Raw genomic sequence first — 19,613 nt, 5'->3', positions numbered from 1 at the left:
TCTCACAACCAACAGCAAGTGGACTGTTGTCTGCAGGTGAAGAGAACTAGAATTAAAAAGACTTTTCAAGCAGATTTCTCAGGGTGTTTTTCTTTTATATTAGATATCAATAATGCTTTTTAGCTTATATTTAACTCAGTAAATTAATTTGCTGGAAGTACTTACCATAACTTGTAAAAAAAAAAAAAATACTATAACCATTTGATCTCACTACCACAACAAATGAATTATCACAGTTTTACAGTCACCCTTCACCACAATATCTGAGTGTCTTACACATAAAATCAAAAGCAATAGCAATGTCCCTAGTGTACCTGATAGAGTCTCTAGCACGTCTCCCTTTCTGGGGTCAGAACTCTGGTTGGAGTAGGGTTTTTTTGCTGCTTCCCCCCCAGCTGCTGGCACTTGAAGTGCCAGTGCTTTAAGGCACAACATTTCATCCTTCCTTTTAAATAGCCTTACACTTAGTACTTGGGGCTCCATGCACCTATCTTACCTATTTTGTCACCTGATTTGCTTTATATACCTTATTCACAAACTAGAACAATCTGTTTCCACAATTTTCTTGGTTAGAGGATAAAACATTTTGTCAACAATAATGTGGAAATGATTACAACATTAGAATTACTCTAATTTACTTGTTACAAATTCAAACAATAATGTAGGGAGATGATAGGGGAGATTTGGTGACAGTGATTTTACTAGTTAGAGAAGTTCAATATGCCCCACTGGATCAGATGGGAAAAGAAAGGATGGGGGGGTGGGGAGGGAAGCACTCTTACCCACAGTCTGGAGCTGGGCACCATCTACAATCCGGGTCTGCAACTAGCCACCGTCTAAGCATGAATTCTTCATATTTTTCCATCAAGATGTCATCATTTAATATCAAACGAATATCATGGGGATTAAATCGTTCAGAGCATTCTGGGCAGCTGATATTAACTCTGCTCTCAGAGATTTCTATCCGGAGATACTGACGTAAGCAATCCACACAAGACCTATGGTGACAAGTCATTATTTCTGGGAATCTGTCTTTAGAGTACCGCAAAAGGCACAAGGGACACTCCATGAAGTCGCCACTTGGTTTGCTGCTAGAGGTGGCTCCACTGTCTGAAGAGGTATACGTGGAGAAAATGGAGTTCTTGTCTGTACACATTTCCGAATGTATACTTTCAATACTTGCAATTCCATCCACCCCTCCATTTAAATCCCTGGATTTGCGTTTTGTGTCCTTTTTCCTCCGAAAGATAGAGGCCAATGAAATTCTTCTTTTCTTTGGTGCCTTTTTAACTGAAGGCAAACTCACCGAGGAGGCAGAAGACTGCAGGTCCCGATCAGAACCCATTTGCCGATGCAAACTCATTTCTAGAACATTCATCAGAAGTGTATTGAAGTTAACATGTAACCCTAATCATTTTTAAGGCTCAATTCAATATGAGAGGACATATGCTAAGTCATGTTGTCGGGTAATCGCTACTGGACAGACAGTCTTCATGCAGAAACTTCTTCACACGCATTTATTTCCTGCCAACTCTTCATAGAAATTATCTGAATGGGGGGGAGGAGGGGAGAGGAGCAAGGGAAGGAGCGGGGGGTGGGGAAAAAAGGACAGGTTAGAATCATATTCATTCAGTCCCTTTGCTAATTCTAAAAAAAAAAAAAAAAAAAAAAAAAAAAAAAAAAAAAGAGCGTAGTACCTGAGCACCGTATTTCTCATATTATACATATTACTGCTAACTCTTCCTCCTTTCTCACCAACAGCCTTATCTATCTGTTTGATTCATTAATCTGCTGCACCTTTGTCATTTACCAAGGTTGTAAGTTGTCTTTTTACTACACTGTGCTGAGAATAAAACAATAGGGCAACAGCTCCTGTAGGAACTACTGTAATACAAAGTAATGATAAAACAACAATGGAAAATAAAATATAAGCAGCTCTTCCAATCAGAAGTATAGGGTAATCAGTGGATTTATAGTGTTTAACCTATTAAGGCTACAATACTTTGTAGTTGGGGCGGGGGGGAGGGGAAGAGGAGGAAGAGAAGAGACACATATAGAACCACTATAGCTAAACAAAACAAAACAAAAATTTTAAAAAAACATGCTCTATATGAATATCCTTCCACTCAGGGTCTGTACTTCTAGAAATAGGGCAAGAGGGGAAAAAACAAACATGGGATTTCCATGCTGAAATCCAGGAAGGAGGTAATAGAGATTGGAGCTGTACTTCCTTCAGGTTTCCTTCTGTGGCTGCTACTAAGCAGCTGCCAGGAGACTCAGACAATGGCAACATGGTTCTTTTACTGGATCTTGCTTCCAGGGAAAAGGGGAACCAGCAGAATAGTAGCTGCCCCTGCAACACAGCATGGGTCTCCCTTCTTCATGGATCCATGAGACTGGGAGGGAGCATGGCCTCCAAAATCCACAACCTCCATTTTCCACTGTCTTCTAGCAAAGGAGCCAGTTACAGAAAAATGCAGTAAGGGCACCTCCATTACCCATCCTTCCCACAGGTTTTTCCATACAGGGGGCTAGCTGGCTCTCAGAAAACATGAGACCTGATAATACGACTTTTGATAATAAGGGGAAAATGAGAGGTGTTTCCTAGAAGATGTCAATGTCATACAATTGGATGTACTGGCTTGCTCCGGTGTACTGTGGACTACCACATTGCTGGCCTTTATATTTTGTTTCTCAGTGTTTCAAACTTTACCTCAATATGGAAAAGGAGGACTGCAACTGGTTTTCAATGTGTCATACTGAAGTTAACTGCTAGAAACAAATAGGAAGGAGGAGGAGGGATTTATAGGGTTTACATAATGTGATATATTACAAATTCTATTTTTTTATACATGTTGGTAGATGGGAGACTTAGGAATCTGTTAAGTGTCGGCATATTGAGCAGGAGACCTTGAGCCAATGCATTTGAGCCTTGAGCCAATGCCAATGAGCATATTACAAAATTTGTATCCTAGATATAGGACCAGCTACTGATTGAACAGTAACTAAGTGCATGTCTACAGACCCTTCCCACAACAGCCAAATCAGCAACACCTAGAACACAAAGTCAAGCAGGGGAGGTTTCAAAAGAAGATTGACTAGCAGTGGAAACGTCAACCCACTGATCTCTCCAAGAGGAAGATCTGATACCATGTATGTGCAACAAGAAACAGTAAATCAAGATATAAATATGGTCATATCATGGATAGGCTAGTGCACATATTTGGGGAGGTCATTCTCATCTTTGTTTAAAACCAATACAAAACAAAAACAAAGAAAATCAAAAATCCACACCCTAAAAACAACCTCTCAAACAGCTGTAAACCTGCAGCCAAGAGGATAATTAAAACACAGCCACTAACACAGCACATAGCGATTACTGTGAGGAGAATCTAATGTCTCACTTCCCACCACATTTTACACTTTTAGTATTTATAAGCAGTTTCTATTTCCATTTTATTGACATTTCAATTTTGTAAGCAATACCTGATGATTTCATCATATGACTGCTATGCTGTGAAAATACTGAAGAGTCATGAAATGACAGCTGGTTTCACTAACACCAAGAACCATGGTTAGGCGCTTTAAGAGTATTTCTTTCAAAGTTGGTATATTTCAAGTCCTGCATTTATGGGACTGTGAAATAAAATGTTCATATTCATCATGCATAATTCATGCAAACAAATTCTGCAGTCACAATATACATAAACAATTTATACTAAATGGAACAAAGTATTTAAACTACTGTATTATGCTCTGACAAACTGATTCACCAAGAACAGATTACTGAGATCTTACAGTAACTTCATCATCCCTCTGCTGCAACAGCATTAGCATTTACATGTAGGATGCAAGTATAGAAAATCTAGGAGTCATCTCCATAGCAACTTTGCTGCCAGAATGTGTAAAGGAAGGCCTACTTTTAAAAACCTGCAGCTTCATACTATTATTTGCATTCCCAGTTAACAGTCCAGTCACACTCAAACTGATGTCCTCTCTTGCAAATTGGAAAAGGCTGCAAGGCCTTGGGAATGAGGAATTTCGCAAGCAAAATCCATTCAGTATTGTTAAAACACGTTTTTTCTCTTTTTCACTGATGGGATGTTTGGGTTGCTAGGTGCCTGGTTTTCAACCAGAAAGTCTGGTCGAAAAGGGGACCTGGCAGTGTCCGGTCAGATGTACTGATTGGACACCAAAAGGCTGGTTACCATGGGGTGGGTGGAGGCGACGGGTCATTAACCTGTGCCAGTTCCTGCTCAGGCAGGGCACCCTCCTACCTGCTGGAAGGCTCCTTGTCAGAGAGCAGCAGCTCCCATCCCAGCCCCCGGAGGAGGGGGAGAAGAGGGAGAGTGGAGATGACCCAGTGAGCGACAAGGGAGGAGAGAGAGTAGCAAGGGACGGGGCGGGGCCTCAGGGGTCTGGTTACCAGCAATTAGAAAGGTGGTAACCCTAGGGATGCATTATGCTGTAGACTGTATCTGAAGTATAATATTTAAAATGCTATAATAAGTAAATTAAAAACAAGCTTCTATTTCAGAGCATCATGCACAATAGTACTAAATTCATAGCTGAATTCTAAAAAAGCTATATTGTTCCTGGTTGAATGATGACTGTTCTCTTGTATCGTGCCTCACTTCACAGTGGTTAAAATTACTATTACATCTGTAATAAGTTGTTACTTCACAAACCAAATTTCTCTAATATCCTGGGAACAACACGGCTACAACACTGCATATTACATATATTGACATGTATGATTTAACTTGACTGAGGGTAAAAAAAAAATCTGTTAGGATCCAAAATACTGTATCTCCTGAAGCAAATGAAGGTTCATTTGTCAAAGGCACTGCTGTTAAGTAATTGTGTACTAAATCCATAAACTAAATGAAAACAAAATGCTTGTAGAATTCTCCTACTTATAAAACAAGTTTACAGAGCTTCAATAACTAATATTTTTCCACTTTATAAAGGAAAATGAGACTTCGTGTCAACATGCAGTATCATTCCATTTTTATGACAGGTTTCAGAGTAACAGCCGTGTTAGTCTGTATTTGCAAAAAGAAAAGGAGTACTTGTGGCACCTTAGAGACTAACCAATTTATTTGAGCATGAGCTTTCGTGAGCTACAGCTCACTTCATCGGATGCATGCCTTGGAAACTGTAGCAGACTTTATATATACACAGAGAATATGAAAAAATACCTCCTCCCACCCCACTGTCCAGCTGGTAATAGCTTATCTAAAGTGATCATCAGGTGGGCCATTTCCAGCACAAATCCAGGTTTTCTCACCCTCCACCCCCCCACACAAATTCACTCTCCTGCTGGTGATAGCCCATCCAAAGTGACAACTCTTTACACAATGTGCATGATAATAAAGTTGGGCCATTTCCTGCACAAATCCAGGTTCTCTCACCCGAACCTGGATTTGTGCAGGAAATGGCCCAACTTTATTATCATGCACATTGTGTAAAGAGTTGTCACTTTGGATGGGCTATCACCAGCAGGAGAGTGAATTTGTGTGGGGGGGTGGAGGGTGAGAAAACCTGGATTTGTGCTGGAAATGGCCCACCTGATGATCACTTTAGATAAGCTATTACCAGCTGGACAGTGGGGTGGGAGGAGGTATTTTTTCATATTCTCTGTGTATATATAAAGTCTGCTGCAGTTTCCACGGCATGCATCCGATGAAGTGAGCTGTAGCTCACGAAAGCTCATGCTCAAATAAATTGGTTGGTCTCTAAGGTGCCACAAGTACTCCTTTTCTTATTCCATTTTTAAGGTACATGGAATATAATTATTGTATTATACACCAACCAATTCTTTGCTACTCATTTTTATCAAATTCTGTATGCCAAAAAATAAACTGAAAAGTAGAGTTACTAATTTCAGTGAACTGAAATTAGTACTCAGAAATGGAATTCCATCTCCAGCGCCAAAAAGTCAGTGCAAAGCAATTCGATGGAATGTCTGTAAAACTGGGGATAAATTAAAAAATGATGGTATTGCTGTTAATTTGTCAAACAGTATCAAAACTGAATGACAATAGTTCTAGGTGGAGGTCTAATCCGGACTACAAACTCACAAGTCTGTAGGAAGTAATCCAACGTTAAATAATATACGTATATTTCTAAATTGGACAAATTCTAGCAGAGCCGCATGAAATAAAGTATACATTGTGTTAAAATGTAACTAGAGAGCCAAATTTTAAAAGGCAGCTCTTTGACCTAAAGAGCAAAATTCTGGGGTTACTCATCTGGATTTGGCAAATCAATAAATATGAAGCCAAAACAACACCTTCAGAAAATTATTTTATTTACTTTTACAACCATTAAAGTGAGGAAATGGATTTGCTAAAATACAAGCATGCAAGGATGTATAATGGTTCCATACCAATGATTAATGTTGCGCTAGCAGAGCTGATGCAGGACGGTGTGCAGTTTGGGAACCCGGACCGGTGGATCCAGTGAATGAGGAGCCGCCTTCTCACTCTTTGAGCCTTGGAATGCACGCCTCCTCCATGGCCAGAATTCATGGACAATGCAGCCTCTTTCTTGGATCTGGAAGAACACTTACTACCATGTTTATGCACATTCTTCTGGGTTTCATGGCTAGGCCCCAGCACAGTATCCAAAGCTAAGGCAAAGTTTTTGTCATGGATATTTTAGTAAAAGTCAAGGACAAGTCACGGACAATAATGAAAAATTAACAGAAGCCCGTGACTTGTCCTTGACTTTTACTAAAAATATCCATGACAAAATGGGTAGCCTGGGCAGCTGGAGGGGGAGAGCGGGGCTGGGAGCTCCAGGGTCACCCTCCACTGGCGGCTCCAAGCTGTGGGGGTCCCCCGGCCTCCCGCTGCAGCTGGGAGCAGCAAGGGCCCCTCTTGCTGCCTGTGGCGGCTGGGAGTGGCAGGTATTTCCCCTGCTGCCCAGGGTGGCTGGGATCCCCCCCGCCACCCCTTTCTGCCAGGAGCAGTGGGGATTCCCCCCGCCGCCTGTGGTGGCCCAGAGCGGCAGCGGGGAGCTGCAGGGCTCCCCCTGCCACCCACAGTGGCTGGGAGCTGCAGGGGTATTCCGCAGCTCCCTGCCTCCACAGGTGGCATGGGACCCCACAGCTCCCAGCCAGTGCTGGCTGAGGTCTTTGGATTCCATGATTTCCATGACCTCCGTGATTAAATTGCAGCCTTATCCATAGTGCAGGTACCGACAGATCTGGACTGGGACTCTGCGATAGGAGGCTCCTGGACCGTTCAGGTCAGCGTACATGATGTACTGCTCAGGATCGGACTACGGCCCCATATGAGGTGCGTCTTAAGCCATAGGGCCTGGCCTTCCTGGGCACAGGCAGGGAAGGAGAGGCAGATACCGCACCTGGACGTGATGTGGGCTTCCTCCAAGCAGTACAGGATTGTCGTTGAATGAAAACAAGCAAAGGAAAGAAGTGCCGACCTTGAATCCTGGTATCTTTGGTATAGTCCAGTGCCCAGACACAGGTGCGGGGGTGGGGGTGAGGGGGCAGGGTTGGTGGAAAATCACCAAAGCAGAGTCCCAAAATCCTTGATCCTAGAAAAATTACTATGAGCACTAAAACTACTACTAAAATCAGTCAAATCTGAACTATATACACAAGAATAAAAACGCAGTTTTTTTGGAAAGTGCGTCACGAAAGAGGAGAGAAAAAGGAAGAAGCTCTGACGCGGATCTTGGGTGGTGTGAAGGAACTGAAGACATGGTCGATTGTTCCACCCTTTATGGTCTCGGGTGAAACCACAAGGCAATGCCAGGGTGCATGTGCAGACACTATTACTTGGAAAAGCTCTGGCTCTGGGAACCTGGCACATGCGCACATCTCTCAGTGGAATACTATAGGGACCATCTCTCAAAGAAGCAACATTTATTCTTGTTTCTGATACAGGAACACTGTCAACGTGACATCTGGTGAAAAAAATTTTCACATACTACACTTGCTTGAGTTCCCCTGCCGATTTTTATGCTTTTACAATCATACTTTCTCTCTCTCCTGTTAACGAATTTAGTTTCCCCTGTCTTCTGTGTGGGTCTTAATGATAGTGCAACTGATCAAATACTATCGAATGCACAAAACAAACAACCTGACAAAACCGAACTCTTTTTGGCTAATGTTTCCCTTATCGTAATCTTTGGTGTTGAAAGCAACAGTAATATATACCAAAGTGTTATCTTCAGGCACAAGTATGAAACAAATCAGTTATAGTAAAAAAACATTAATTTATGGTGATAAACTTGTTGGAAATAAACTCTCTGAAAAAGTATAGTAACCAAGAAGAAGAATATAAGCCTCCCTCCCTTCCTTTCTCTAGAGAGGAAAGAACACGCATTCCAAGATTTTTTTGCCAATTTCAACAGATGTGCGAATCAAGAAATAGCAGCTATGGTGATTCATCAACTGCACTTTTTATAAGCAAAGTTTTTCCCATGTTCTAATAAATGTTCTCTTTCAGTTTGGTGTTCTCTTTGCATGGGATATATCAATCATTCACTCTCCAGCAAGACCAATTCCTAAGAGACTTTGCCTCGTTTTTGGAATACAGAAGTTGCCACTTATTTAAGGGCAACTTACAATTATCCTATACCAGATTCAAAATCTGAAAGACAGAGTTAGCCATTCTCTCTTTTGTAGTAGATGTGGCTTTTATTATTAGTTACAAAGTTTTAAAAAGAATAGACAACACATGAGTAGCCATTACAGAAGAGAGGGTATAAAGACTAGCTTCACTGTGATAACTTAACTAATTATGGTCAGATCCGCACAAAATAGCACAAGACTTAGCAGAGCAAATGTGAAATACAATGAAATACAATGAAAAACAAAAAACTAAAAGCTCAGCTCGCAGTGGCAGGTCCTGTCCCATGGGGATGGGGATTTTTTCCACTCCTGAGCATTATAGTTATTCTGATCTAATTTCCTAGTGTGGACCGGATCTAAGTTAATAACATTCCTGCTAACATTTTCCAAGTTACTGTGAGCTTTAAACACTGTTGCCAGCCCTGCAGGCAAAGGTGGGTCAGGAGAGGGAGAAAGGAAGGAAGATCACCCCAAGACAGATATTTCACCCTCACTGCCAGAGGTGCAAGTTGATGTTGTTGCACAGATTAACTGGCCAAGAAACTCTCCTGATTTACTGGGGGGAGGAAGAGGAATCAATATTATTAGTCCAGTGAGCTCCTTAGCCAGCTCTTTTAAAACTTTTGGATGCAAGTTACCTGGACTTGCGGATTTAAAAATGTCTAACATCAGTAGCTGTTTAACATTCTCATGAGTTTCTACTGGAATGGAAAGAGTGTTATTATCGGACTACCCCTACTGGCTTTCTCCCAGATTAATGAGAAAAATGGTACGATCTATGGAAAGATACAGCAAAATGGATATATTCTTCTAACTAGAAGAATGCCTCAAAGATTATCTAAAAAAAGATTTACTTGCCAAGACTAGAGCTTAGTCCTCAGGTTTCTACTGCAACATTTGGGATCATTACGGGGGGGGGGGGGGGGGTTGGATAGCTCAGTGGTTTGAGCATTGGCCTGCTAAACCCAGGGTTGTGAGTTCAATCCTTGAGGGGGCCATTTAGGGATCTGGGGTAAAAATTGGGGATTGCTCCTGCTCTGAGCAGGGGGTTGGACTAGATGATCTCCTGAGGTCCTTTCCAACCTTGATATTCTATGATTGATTAAATAAATGCATAAGAAGCATTCCTCATAAGTTGTGATGTTTAATTTTTTTCCTCAGGGAAACAAACTATAGAGGCAGAGCAATTTTGGTTAAATATGATTAAATCTATTTAAACCGAGGAAAAGATTGAATATAATTCTTACTTTTCCTTTTTTAAAAGGACACAATATTGTTTTATTTTAATTTTTTTCTTTGTAACGGTCTCTTCAAGCAATTTACATGCTTTTCTACCCTACTCACTTTGACCTTTTCCACTCTACATCATTTCCAGTCTTTTGAATAGAACAGAAATTAATCTAACATTTGTTTTGTTAACACTTCAACTTACCTAACAGTATGTCATGCTGAAAAGTGTGTGCATGCACCAGTACCAATGGTATCAGCAATACTCTGGGACCAGTATGTATTTTCATTGCTGATGCTGCAGCAAAGGTGAGCAAATACATGTCTATTAAACACATATTTGAGTTTAAGGTAGTTTTTGGTTTCCATTCAAATCAATTTTTTAAAGAAGATCTAGAATTAGGTGTAACTCATCATCAGGATGCATTTTTCCATTTAATGTTCCTAAGGTTAATACAAATGTGGTAAAAATAATTATTTGACTCCCCTAGCTTGAATTTGAAAATAGAGAATTTAGATAGCAATATTGGATTTTATTAAGACTATTAAAACTCAAATTTATTAAGATTCTTTAGCGGGAAAACAGACTTGAAATTAAAACACAAATACATTTATTAATTATAGAAAAGAGATTGAAAAATGCTTTTTTTTAAATGTAACTAGTCCATTCACCCTGCAAATACAGGAATTTTTCATGTAATATATTAGGAGCTCTGTCCACTCTTGATTTACAATGTCCCAGGTGTTGAGGTCGTTACGTTTAAAATAAGACCTCAGTGTTACACAAATTTGTATCTGATATTCACCCTAAATTTTCCTTTATTTAGTTTCACAGTCTTTCTCTTAGTAATCTAAAGAATTTATGGATAAACCCTAACCAACCAGTATCACCAGCAGGACATGAAATTCTTATTGTAGTATTTGGTACCATTCTAACGTCTGCATAAGAGGGCAATATTGTTTTGGTTTAATTTTTGTCTTTATTTATAGAAGTCTCTTGGTTATTTACATATACAGGCACCAAAACTTTTACAAAGAGGAGTATAGAGTTAAGCTCTTATTTGTATTTAGGCTCCTAAATAAATGACCCAGTTTTCAGAAGTGGCTCCTGTTGAAGGTACTATGTATAACATGTTAGAATACCATCAAGGAATTTAAAGTTTATTTTGTCACTGACAGTCTCCATTTCTCCTCCGAATCCTCCCATCATCTCAGTTACTATCCTTACTGTGTAGGAGGACTGGAAAAGCCTTGTAGAATCTGCCATTTTAAAAGATTAAAAACAAAAAACAAACCAAAAACAAAAAACCCCACCCAAAACCAAAAACTGAAATCTTCTGTATGGAAATAAGAATAATATAATTAAGACAGACCACTTTTAATAAGTTCATACACACTAAGCCTTTTTTTATTTTTTAACTACTAACTTATTTGAAGTTTGAAGAAAGTAATTTTCTTAGCCTTGCACACATACCTAACTCCCACTAACCTAACCCCACCAAATATTACTAGGAGTCATGAAGAGGATTTATTGTTATGCAAAGGGTTAACTTTACTTAAACAAAAACCTCTAAGATTTGCGGCTATCTTAAAGCTTTTTAAATAGTGACCTGCTAAAATTAAACAAATATTAACCAAAACACAAAACAAAAACATACATCACAAATCAACAGAAACATAAGACCTTATAACGCTGCAATACTCTCTTGACCTGTCCATCAACATTTATCACTCAAACTATGTTATTCTGAATTTAAATTATAAGTTCTTTGGAGCAGGAGCCATGTTTTATATCGGTCTGTAAAGAACCTCTTAAGATACAAACGTTATGTTTTCTAACCAAACTTTATTCCTTGCTTAGCTCTCTATTTTCTGTACTATGCCAAGAAAATGTATTTAGATTTAGCCTGACTGCTGTTGGATACCAAGATTTAGCTAGGGATAATTGCTGATGGACACTTTACAAATAAAGGACTTAGTCTGACTTCACATGAGGGCAGACCAGAAGTTGGGGAAGTGCCCAGTGTGGGTAAAGGCAGCTGCAATTTTCCTTCTCTTGACCCACATACACAGGCCATATACAAATCCTACCACTGTTTCTTCCATAACATTTATAAGATTCAGCCTTAGGAATGGACAGAAAAGGGTGTAACTCTTTTTCAGGCCTTCATCTCTTGTTTATTTACCGTCATCTCCTCCTCTGTGAGCTTCCCAACTCCCACATTGCTCACTCCCATCCACACAAAATGTGCTGCCAAGATCACCTTCATAGCCAGTTGATAACCATACTCTGGCACTGCTCCCTTTTTCTAAGGCACCAAATTCAAGCTTCTTGCCCTTGTCTTCAAGTTTTCTACATAAATGTGCCCTTCATATATAGCCATCCTTATCACTTTGTATCACCTCCTGTCCTCCCATCACCGTCATTAACCCATTCTTCAAGACCTTTCTCAGCCATCTTTGCAACTTCTTCTATCCTACCCCCTATTTGCAGAATGCCTGCACACAGATGATCTGTGAAGGGACTATGCGCTCTCCTTTCAAATCCCCCATGAAGAGCCACGTATGATATGACGACTTAAAAAAAAAATCTAGATAATTACAGATAGGCTAGAGAGACTTGCAGATTCACACATTTTACCAAAAAAGGCATGCTGTACTCCCTTTCTCTGTGAGTCTGCTTTTCTGTTGGATTCAACCAGTAAGGGCTTCAGGTCAGAGATTATATATTCTCTGGTCACAAATGTCAGATGCACCAAACTCACCTTCAATGCAGCTGAGGGAGGCAAAGGTTAGCTACATTATGCCTCTCGCAGGGTGACTGGTGCAACAAACTAATAAGGAGCTCTCCACCAAATGGGAATTGGCAAAGGGAAATACATATGAGCTCTTACACCTTCCACTTCCCCCATCCAGCTTCAACTCATTCCTTGTGACAGAGGAGCTGGCATAAAGCAAGGATCCCTCCTGTTGAAGGAATCCTCAGATGCACCCTCAGGGTAGCTCTAAGGTTACTTTGCATCAGTCCCACTGAATAAAGTGATCTTAACAAGACCAGGGATCTGGACCACTGTTTAGAAAGTGCATGTAGCCAATTTTGAGCACTACTGTAAACAGGTAAACACCATCACATAGCAAGGTCAAAAAGTGATCAGCCAGATATCATTTAGTGTAGGCACATGGAAACCCAAACAACGCAAAATGTATAGATCTGTGCAGTACTGCACAGCTACAAATTAAGCTCTTATGCACAATTTGAATTTTTCCTCCATTAAACTCCAAAACATCACAAGCATAGATTACATAAATATATTTAATCCTTCTGTGACTATGGACAAGTGTTCTCACCTCTGGCTTCTGTGGAGGTATACTACTTATGGGGTGTCCTAACTCATTTAATTTGTTGGCTGTCTGTCTGGAAAATGCTATCAACCTAAGGGTTTAAGAGTGATAAAAGAGAACTATTCCATGAAACTGCACAAATAGAATACAAATCCAACTGTAGCAATACTTTCATTAAAATGAAACACAAACTGTTCCTTCCCCTCATTTGAAAAGGGAGCCAGCTTGCATCAAAGAATCACTCCAATGAAGAATCTCTTTCTTGTTTGACCTGCTTGTAGGCCAAGTTAGAACACCAAAGCAGGATTTATAGAAAATTCAGCATTTAAAACCCTAATTAACTCTAAGTGCAGACCACATTAGGATGATCCACGGAATGGAAAACTTGTCTTATGAAAGGAGACTCAAGGAGCTTGGCTTGTTTAGCCTAACTAAAAGAAGGTTGAGGGGAGACATTAATATATCTATAAATATATCAGAGGGATAAATACCAGAGAGGGAGAGGAATTATTTAAGCTCGGTACCAATGTGGACACAAGAACAAATGGATGTAAACTGGTCATCGGGAAGCTTAGACTTGAAATTAGATGAAGGTTTCTAACCATCATAGGAGTGAAGTTTTGGAATAGCCTTCCAAGGGAAGCAGTGGGGGCAAAAGATCTATCTGGCTTTAAGATTAAACTCGATAAGTTTATGGAGGAGATGGTATGATGGGATAACATGATTTTGGTAATTAATTGATCTTTAACTATTCATGGTAAATAGGCCTAATGGCCTGTGATGGGATGTTAGATGGGGTGGGATCTGAGTTACCCAGGAAAGGATTTTCTGTAGTATCTGGCTGGTGAATCTTGGCCATATGCTCATGGTTTAGCTGATTGCCATATTTGGGGTCGGGAAGGAATTTTCCTCCAGGGCAGATTGGAACAGGCCCTGGAGGTTTTTTGCCTTCCTCTGTAGCATGGGGCCCGGGTCACTTGCTGGAGGATTCTCTGCTCCTTGAAGTCTTTAAACCATGATTTGATGACTTCAATAGCTCAGACATAGGTGAGGTTTTTCGCAGGAGTGGGTGAGTGAGATTCTGTGGCCTGCGTTGTATAGGAGGTCAGACTAGATGATGATCATAATGGTCCCTTCTGACCTTAGTATCTATGAATCTATGGTGCTAAGGAATTTAAATATAACCTGTCTTTTCTGAGAAGGTTCTTAGGGCATTAGGAAATCCTGAATATAAGGAATTAGAGTTACCTACAAAAAGGACCAAAAATTTAACTACTTCATTAATCCAGTCTTGACAAAGACCCAAATAAGCAGAACAAAATGATAGATCTGGCAGAAGTTTTCAGTCAGTATGAAGCTTATTTTTCACTTTAGTCAAATTAAAGCTGACACTCCATTCTTTTTGCTTTTTAAACTGCTTTTGAGTTAAAGATTCTGCCTCTGAACTTTGTTCATCTGCATTTTATTCTTAACAGTAAAAAAATACCATGAAGTACTATGTTTATACATAGGTTGGCTGCAATTTAGCAAATAAATCAGAGTTTAGTCCCCCACAACTTCATTCACCTAACATGGAAAACAAAAACCACCTGGGAAGCCACCTGATGTGCTGAGATACCACTGAGTCTACCTGTTCTGCCAGCATGGGCCCCTTTAACCTGTCTTGCTGAGCCAGGCACGTAAAACCTCCTCTAATACACACACACAGGCAGGGCCGTAACCAGGCAACAGTAAGAGTTCCCAGGCAGGTCCCTTCTTCATGGAAGGGGGAGAGGAGAAATGCACTTAACTCTGATCCTTTGATATCACACAATGACTCATCTGAGTTTAATGAGCAGGATTTAACATCTAGTTAGAGACCATCATTACACAAAGCTTTTTTCCTGTTTGATGAGTTACATGTCACAGAGATTTACAATGCAAATGCTATCACTTTATAATATGAGGTTTAGTCGAGTGAGAACAATGTAGGTAGTATCCTACAAGCCTTTTACAAAACACTAAAAACATTATCAATTTAACATATAATACTTATTTTGATAATGCTAACATAAAAGGTAAGCAAGACTGGTTTCCAGCTATGCATTTGTAAGGGTATGTCTTCACTACCAACGTGAAAGCACTGCTGCGGCAGCGCTTTAACATGGCTGTGTCGTCGTGGCTCTCCCAGCAGTGTAAAACAAAACAAAAAAAAAACAAAACCCACGTCCATGACGGGACTAGCTCCCAGCACTGGTGCACTGTCTACACTTCTACTTTACAGTGCTGAAACTTGCATTGCTCAGGGGTGTGAAAAAAAGTTTCAGCGCTGTAAAGCAGCAGCGTAGACAAGGCCTAAGTGTTCAGTTAGGCCTGGGTCTTTGGCATGAGTGGTACCTGGTCTGCCAGCATCAGAGGGCTAGGTTTGTTTAAGACGTCTTACTTTGCAAACTGTCCTGATGCAAAGTGTGTGAGTGTGGGGGTAGGGGAGGACGGGACATTCATCCCAGGGTACTTAAGGAACTAGCTAAAGCACTCATCTTTGAAAGCTCCTGGAAATCAGGTGAAGTCCCAGAGGACTGTAGAAGTGCAAGCACAGTATCCATCTTTGTTCCCATTTAAAGAGAAACTGTGGAATTACAGACCAATTATCCTAAATGTATGAAGGGGCATATGAATGCTTAGCACAGGGGTTCTCAAACTGGGGGTCGGGACCCCTCAGGGAGTCATGAGGTTATTATGTGGGGGGTCGCGAGCTGTCAGCCTCCACCCAAAGCCCCGCTTTGCCTCCAGCATTTATAATGGTGTTAAATGGGGGTGGGGCGGGGAGTAGTCGCACTCAGAGGCTTGCTATGTGAAAGGGGTCACCAGTACAATAGTTTGAGAACCACTGGTTTAGCATATCTGGCAGATAAATACCTTGCAATGCTGGCTACAAAACTGCCATGCAAACGCCTGTTCTCACTTTCAAGTCAGACTGTAAATAAGATGTGGACAACATTATCTCCCGTAAATGTAAACAAAACTTGTTTGTCTGAGTGACTGGCTGAACAAGAAGTAGGACTGAGTGGACTTGTAGGCTCTACAATTTTACATTGTTTTATTTTTGAGTGCAGTTAGGTAACAAACAAAAAAAATCTACATTTGTAAGTTGCTCTTTCATGAGAGAGATTTCACTACAGTACTTGTATGAGGTGAATTGAAAAATACTATTTTTTTTATCATTTTTGCAATGCAAATATTTGTAACCAAAAATATAAAGTGAACACTGTACATTTTGCATTCTGTGCTGTAATTTAAATCAATACATTTGAAAAGTTAGAAAAACATCCAAAATATTTAATACATTTCAATTGGTATTTTATTAACAGCACAATTAAAACTGCAATTAATTTTTTTAATTGCAATTAATTTTTTTTTAGTTAATCAAGAGTTAACTGTGATTAATTGACAGCCCTACAAACCAACCTGATTTTCTTTTCTCACAGGGTTATTGGCTTAGTGGAGGGGGGGAAGCAATAGCTGTGAAGTACTTTGATTATAGAAAGGCTTTTGACAGTCCCACATAACATTCTCATAAGTAAACAAGGGAAATATGGTAATGAAATTACTATAAGGTAGGTGCAAAACTGCTTGAAACACCATTCTCAAAGAGTAGTTATCAACGGTTTGCTTCAAATTGGAGGGCTAATCTACCGGGGCCCCATAGATACTTCCAATACTAGATAATATTTTCATTAATGACTTGGATAATAGAGTGGAGAGTATGCTTGTAAAATCTGCAGATGACACCAAATTAGGAGGTAAGCACTTTGGAGGTCAGAATTAGAATTCAAACAGCCTTGACAAATGAGAGAATTGGTCTGAAATCAACAAGATGAAATTCAATAAAGTGAAAAGTACTTCACTTAGAAAGGAAAAAATGCACAACTACAAAATGGGAAGTAACTGGCTAGGTAGTAGTACTGCTGAAAAGGATCTGGGGGTTACAGTGAATCACAAATTTAATACGAGTACATGATGTGATGCAGTTGCAAAAAAAGCTAATATTATGGGGTGTTTTAATTGGAGTGTCATATGTAAAGACATGGGAGGTAATTGTCCCACTGTGCTCGGCACTCAAAAGGCCTCAACTCATGTACTGTATCCAATTCTGGGCGCCACACTTTAGGAAACATGCAACAGATTGGGAGTCTAGAGGAGAGCAACAACAACAACAAAAAAAGATAAAAGTTAAAACAACTGGCATGTTCAGCCTTGAAAAAAAGACAACTGAGGGGAGACCTGCTAACAGTCTTCAAATACATTAAGAACTATTATAAAAAAGGACAGTGATCGGTTGTTCTTCATGAAGATGAGAAGTAGTAGCCTTAATCTGCAGCAAAGGAGATTTAGGTTAGATATTAGGAAAAACTTTCTACCTATAATAATAGTTAAGCACCAGAACAGGCCTCCAAAGGAGACTGTGGAATCCCCATCATTGGAGGTTTTTAACAACATGTTGGACAAACACCTATCAGAGATGGTGTAGGTTTACTTGATCCTGAACTTCTGTGCACTTGATGACTTCCAGGTGCCTCCCAGCCCTACATTTCTTTTATTCTGATTCCCCACCTCAGCAAACTTAGACAGCAATTTATTTCCCCACCACCACATCCTAGTATCTTTCATGACATTCAATGATAGATTAATATTAATATAATAGCTTGGTGTTTGTTTCAATGATTAGCACAGAATTAGCTCATGTTTCAAGTATTATCATGAGGCTTTAGAGTTAACAGCCCAGAGACATGAATGGAAATCATTCACACATCTCAGAGCTATTCTTTCATACTGACCACACACTGAGGAACACAATAGTGTGTCAGATTTCACTTTGTATTTTGCACATTTTCTTTGCAACCATGAAAGCTAGATACTTTTCTGAAAAAATTGAAAGCTTGGATACTGGACAAGAACTGGACAGTAACTGCAAAAAGAAGTTGTGCAATTATTTACATAGTTACATAGTCATATTACCCAGTAGGGAGTTGTGTACTGTTCAGTGCTTGATTTGAGCCAGTGTGACCAACTAGCACTTTCTTTCCTTTTGTCATGCTCTCAGATAAGTCAGAGGCACTGCTCTCCAACATCTTCACTATGCAAGCAAGCACCAAGCCTTATATGGAGCACACCTTTATGTTGCTTCATATCTTCTATTGCCACAGAACATCAGGTTCAGCAGCCAGTAAAGAAAGCAAGGGCAAGGAGGTTTAATGATCCCACTCTTCAGCAGGCAGGGTGAGTAAGGAGAAGGGAGAAAGACAGCAAAATAAAACAATGTACTATTATCAAAAATAATTACATTTATATAGTCTATCACCCTAACGGGTAGTAAAGTGCCTCATGAAATATATATTTACAGTAATACTGCAATACAGCCACTTCTGGGGGGAAAACAGCAGCCTATACACAGCATATGGCACAATAGCAGGGAGAAAGGAAAATGTGAGGCGAGATCTACAGGACAGAAAAATGTTTAAGTATATTGAGCTCTACGTAAGGTGGCCCACATTACTATAGCATTTGAGGGCCTCAATCTTTTAGTTGGTCAAGCCTGCACAGCCTTACATACAACACAATGGCACTTCTGTAACACAATAACTTTTGAACAATACATCTGATCATTTTCAAAATTTCGGGGAATGTTCTAAGGCATTAAGAGACAGAATCCTCTTGATCTTTGGGGGAAACTGGAAAACCAAAATGGGGAGCACAGGGGACACATGGAGCCCCTGCCATCTGTTCAGAACAAATTTAACACAATCATAGGTCCAAGCATCTCTGCAGTTTTCTTTATGCCAAACGAAAGACTAATGGCACATATTATGTCTTCTAGGATACAAATGCCCTCATTTATCTTCATCCTCCCATAGAGTTTAATCATGCTGACACCCTGAATGACTTATCTTCCAGACAGACAACAAATAATGGTGTATGGATGAAGGGGGAAAACAGGGCAAGCACACAGAGGCCCTGGCTTGGGGCACCCTCATATGGAGGAGGAAGAAACAGGGCACACATAGAACCACTAGAAGGGGGAAATTAGGAGGAGTTGCAGTGAGTCCCTGAAATAGAGGAGGATGACACTTAGGGAGCTTGTGGGTGGGAATGGAGAGATGAAAGGAGCCCCTGGTGTGTGCAATAAGCTCAGACTAAAGATGCTACAAAATGTGTAACTCCCTAATGCATTTATCCTCATAACCAGGGATCCTAGAAATCTGATTACCATGGAATAATGCAGAATTTGCATTTTTACATAGAATCTTTAGTTTTTACATTTTGTGAAAAAATAAAAACCATGTACAGTAGAACCCCATTTATCCTAGCCTCCATTATCCGGATTATCCAAATTTTTAATCAAATTATCTGATCTGGCCCTGGTCCCAGTTAGATCAGATAATGGGATTCTATTGTGATC

The 19,613-nt window shown here is 40.0% G+C and overlaps 1 protein-coding gene across 8 annotated transcripts in view; it reads right to left on the bottom strand.

Moving 5' to 3' along the window:
• The window catches only part of RNF19A (ring finger protein 19A, RBR E3 ubiquitin protein ligase), a 91,815-nt gene that overhangs the window by 31,692 nt on the left and 40,510 nt on the right, over positions 1 to 19,613 (bottom strand). For 5 of the 8 annotated variants that reach the window (XM_084621865.1, XM_084621866.1, XM_084621867.1 and 2 more), the window contains one exon: positions 783 to 1,548. In XM_084621865.1, coding sequence (XP_084477991.1) covers positions 783 to 1,378 — 596 coding nt within the window. In that variant the 5' untranslated portion in view covers positions 1,379 to 1,548. Of the gene's footprint in view, positions 1 to 782; positions 1,549 to 3,486; positions 3,563 to 6,391; positions 6,559 to 19,613 lie in introns of those variants that run through there. The other 3 variants (XM_084621861.1, XM_084621864.1, XM_084621862.1) reach the window with 2 other exon arrangements.

The sequence above is a fragment of the Lepidochelys olivacea genome (assembly GCF_965140295.1).
Source record: "Lepidochelys olivacea isolate rLepOli2 genome assembly, chromosome: 2".
Lineage (NCBI taxonomy): Eukaryota > Metazoa > Chordata > Testudines > Cheloniidae > Lepidochelys > Lepidochelys olivacea.
Note: the sequence above shows the minus strand (reverse complement) of the source record. Positions and strands in the feature narration are given on the sequence as shown.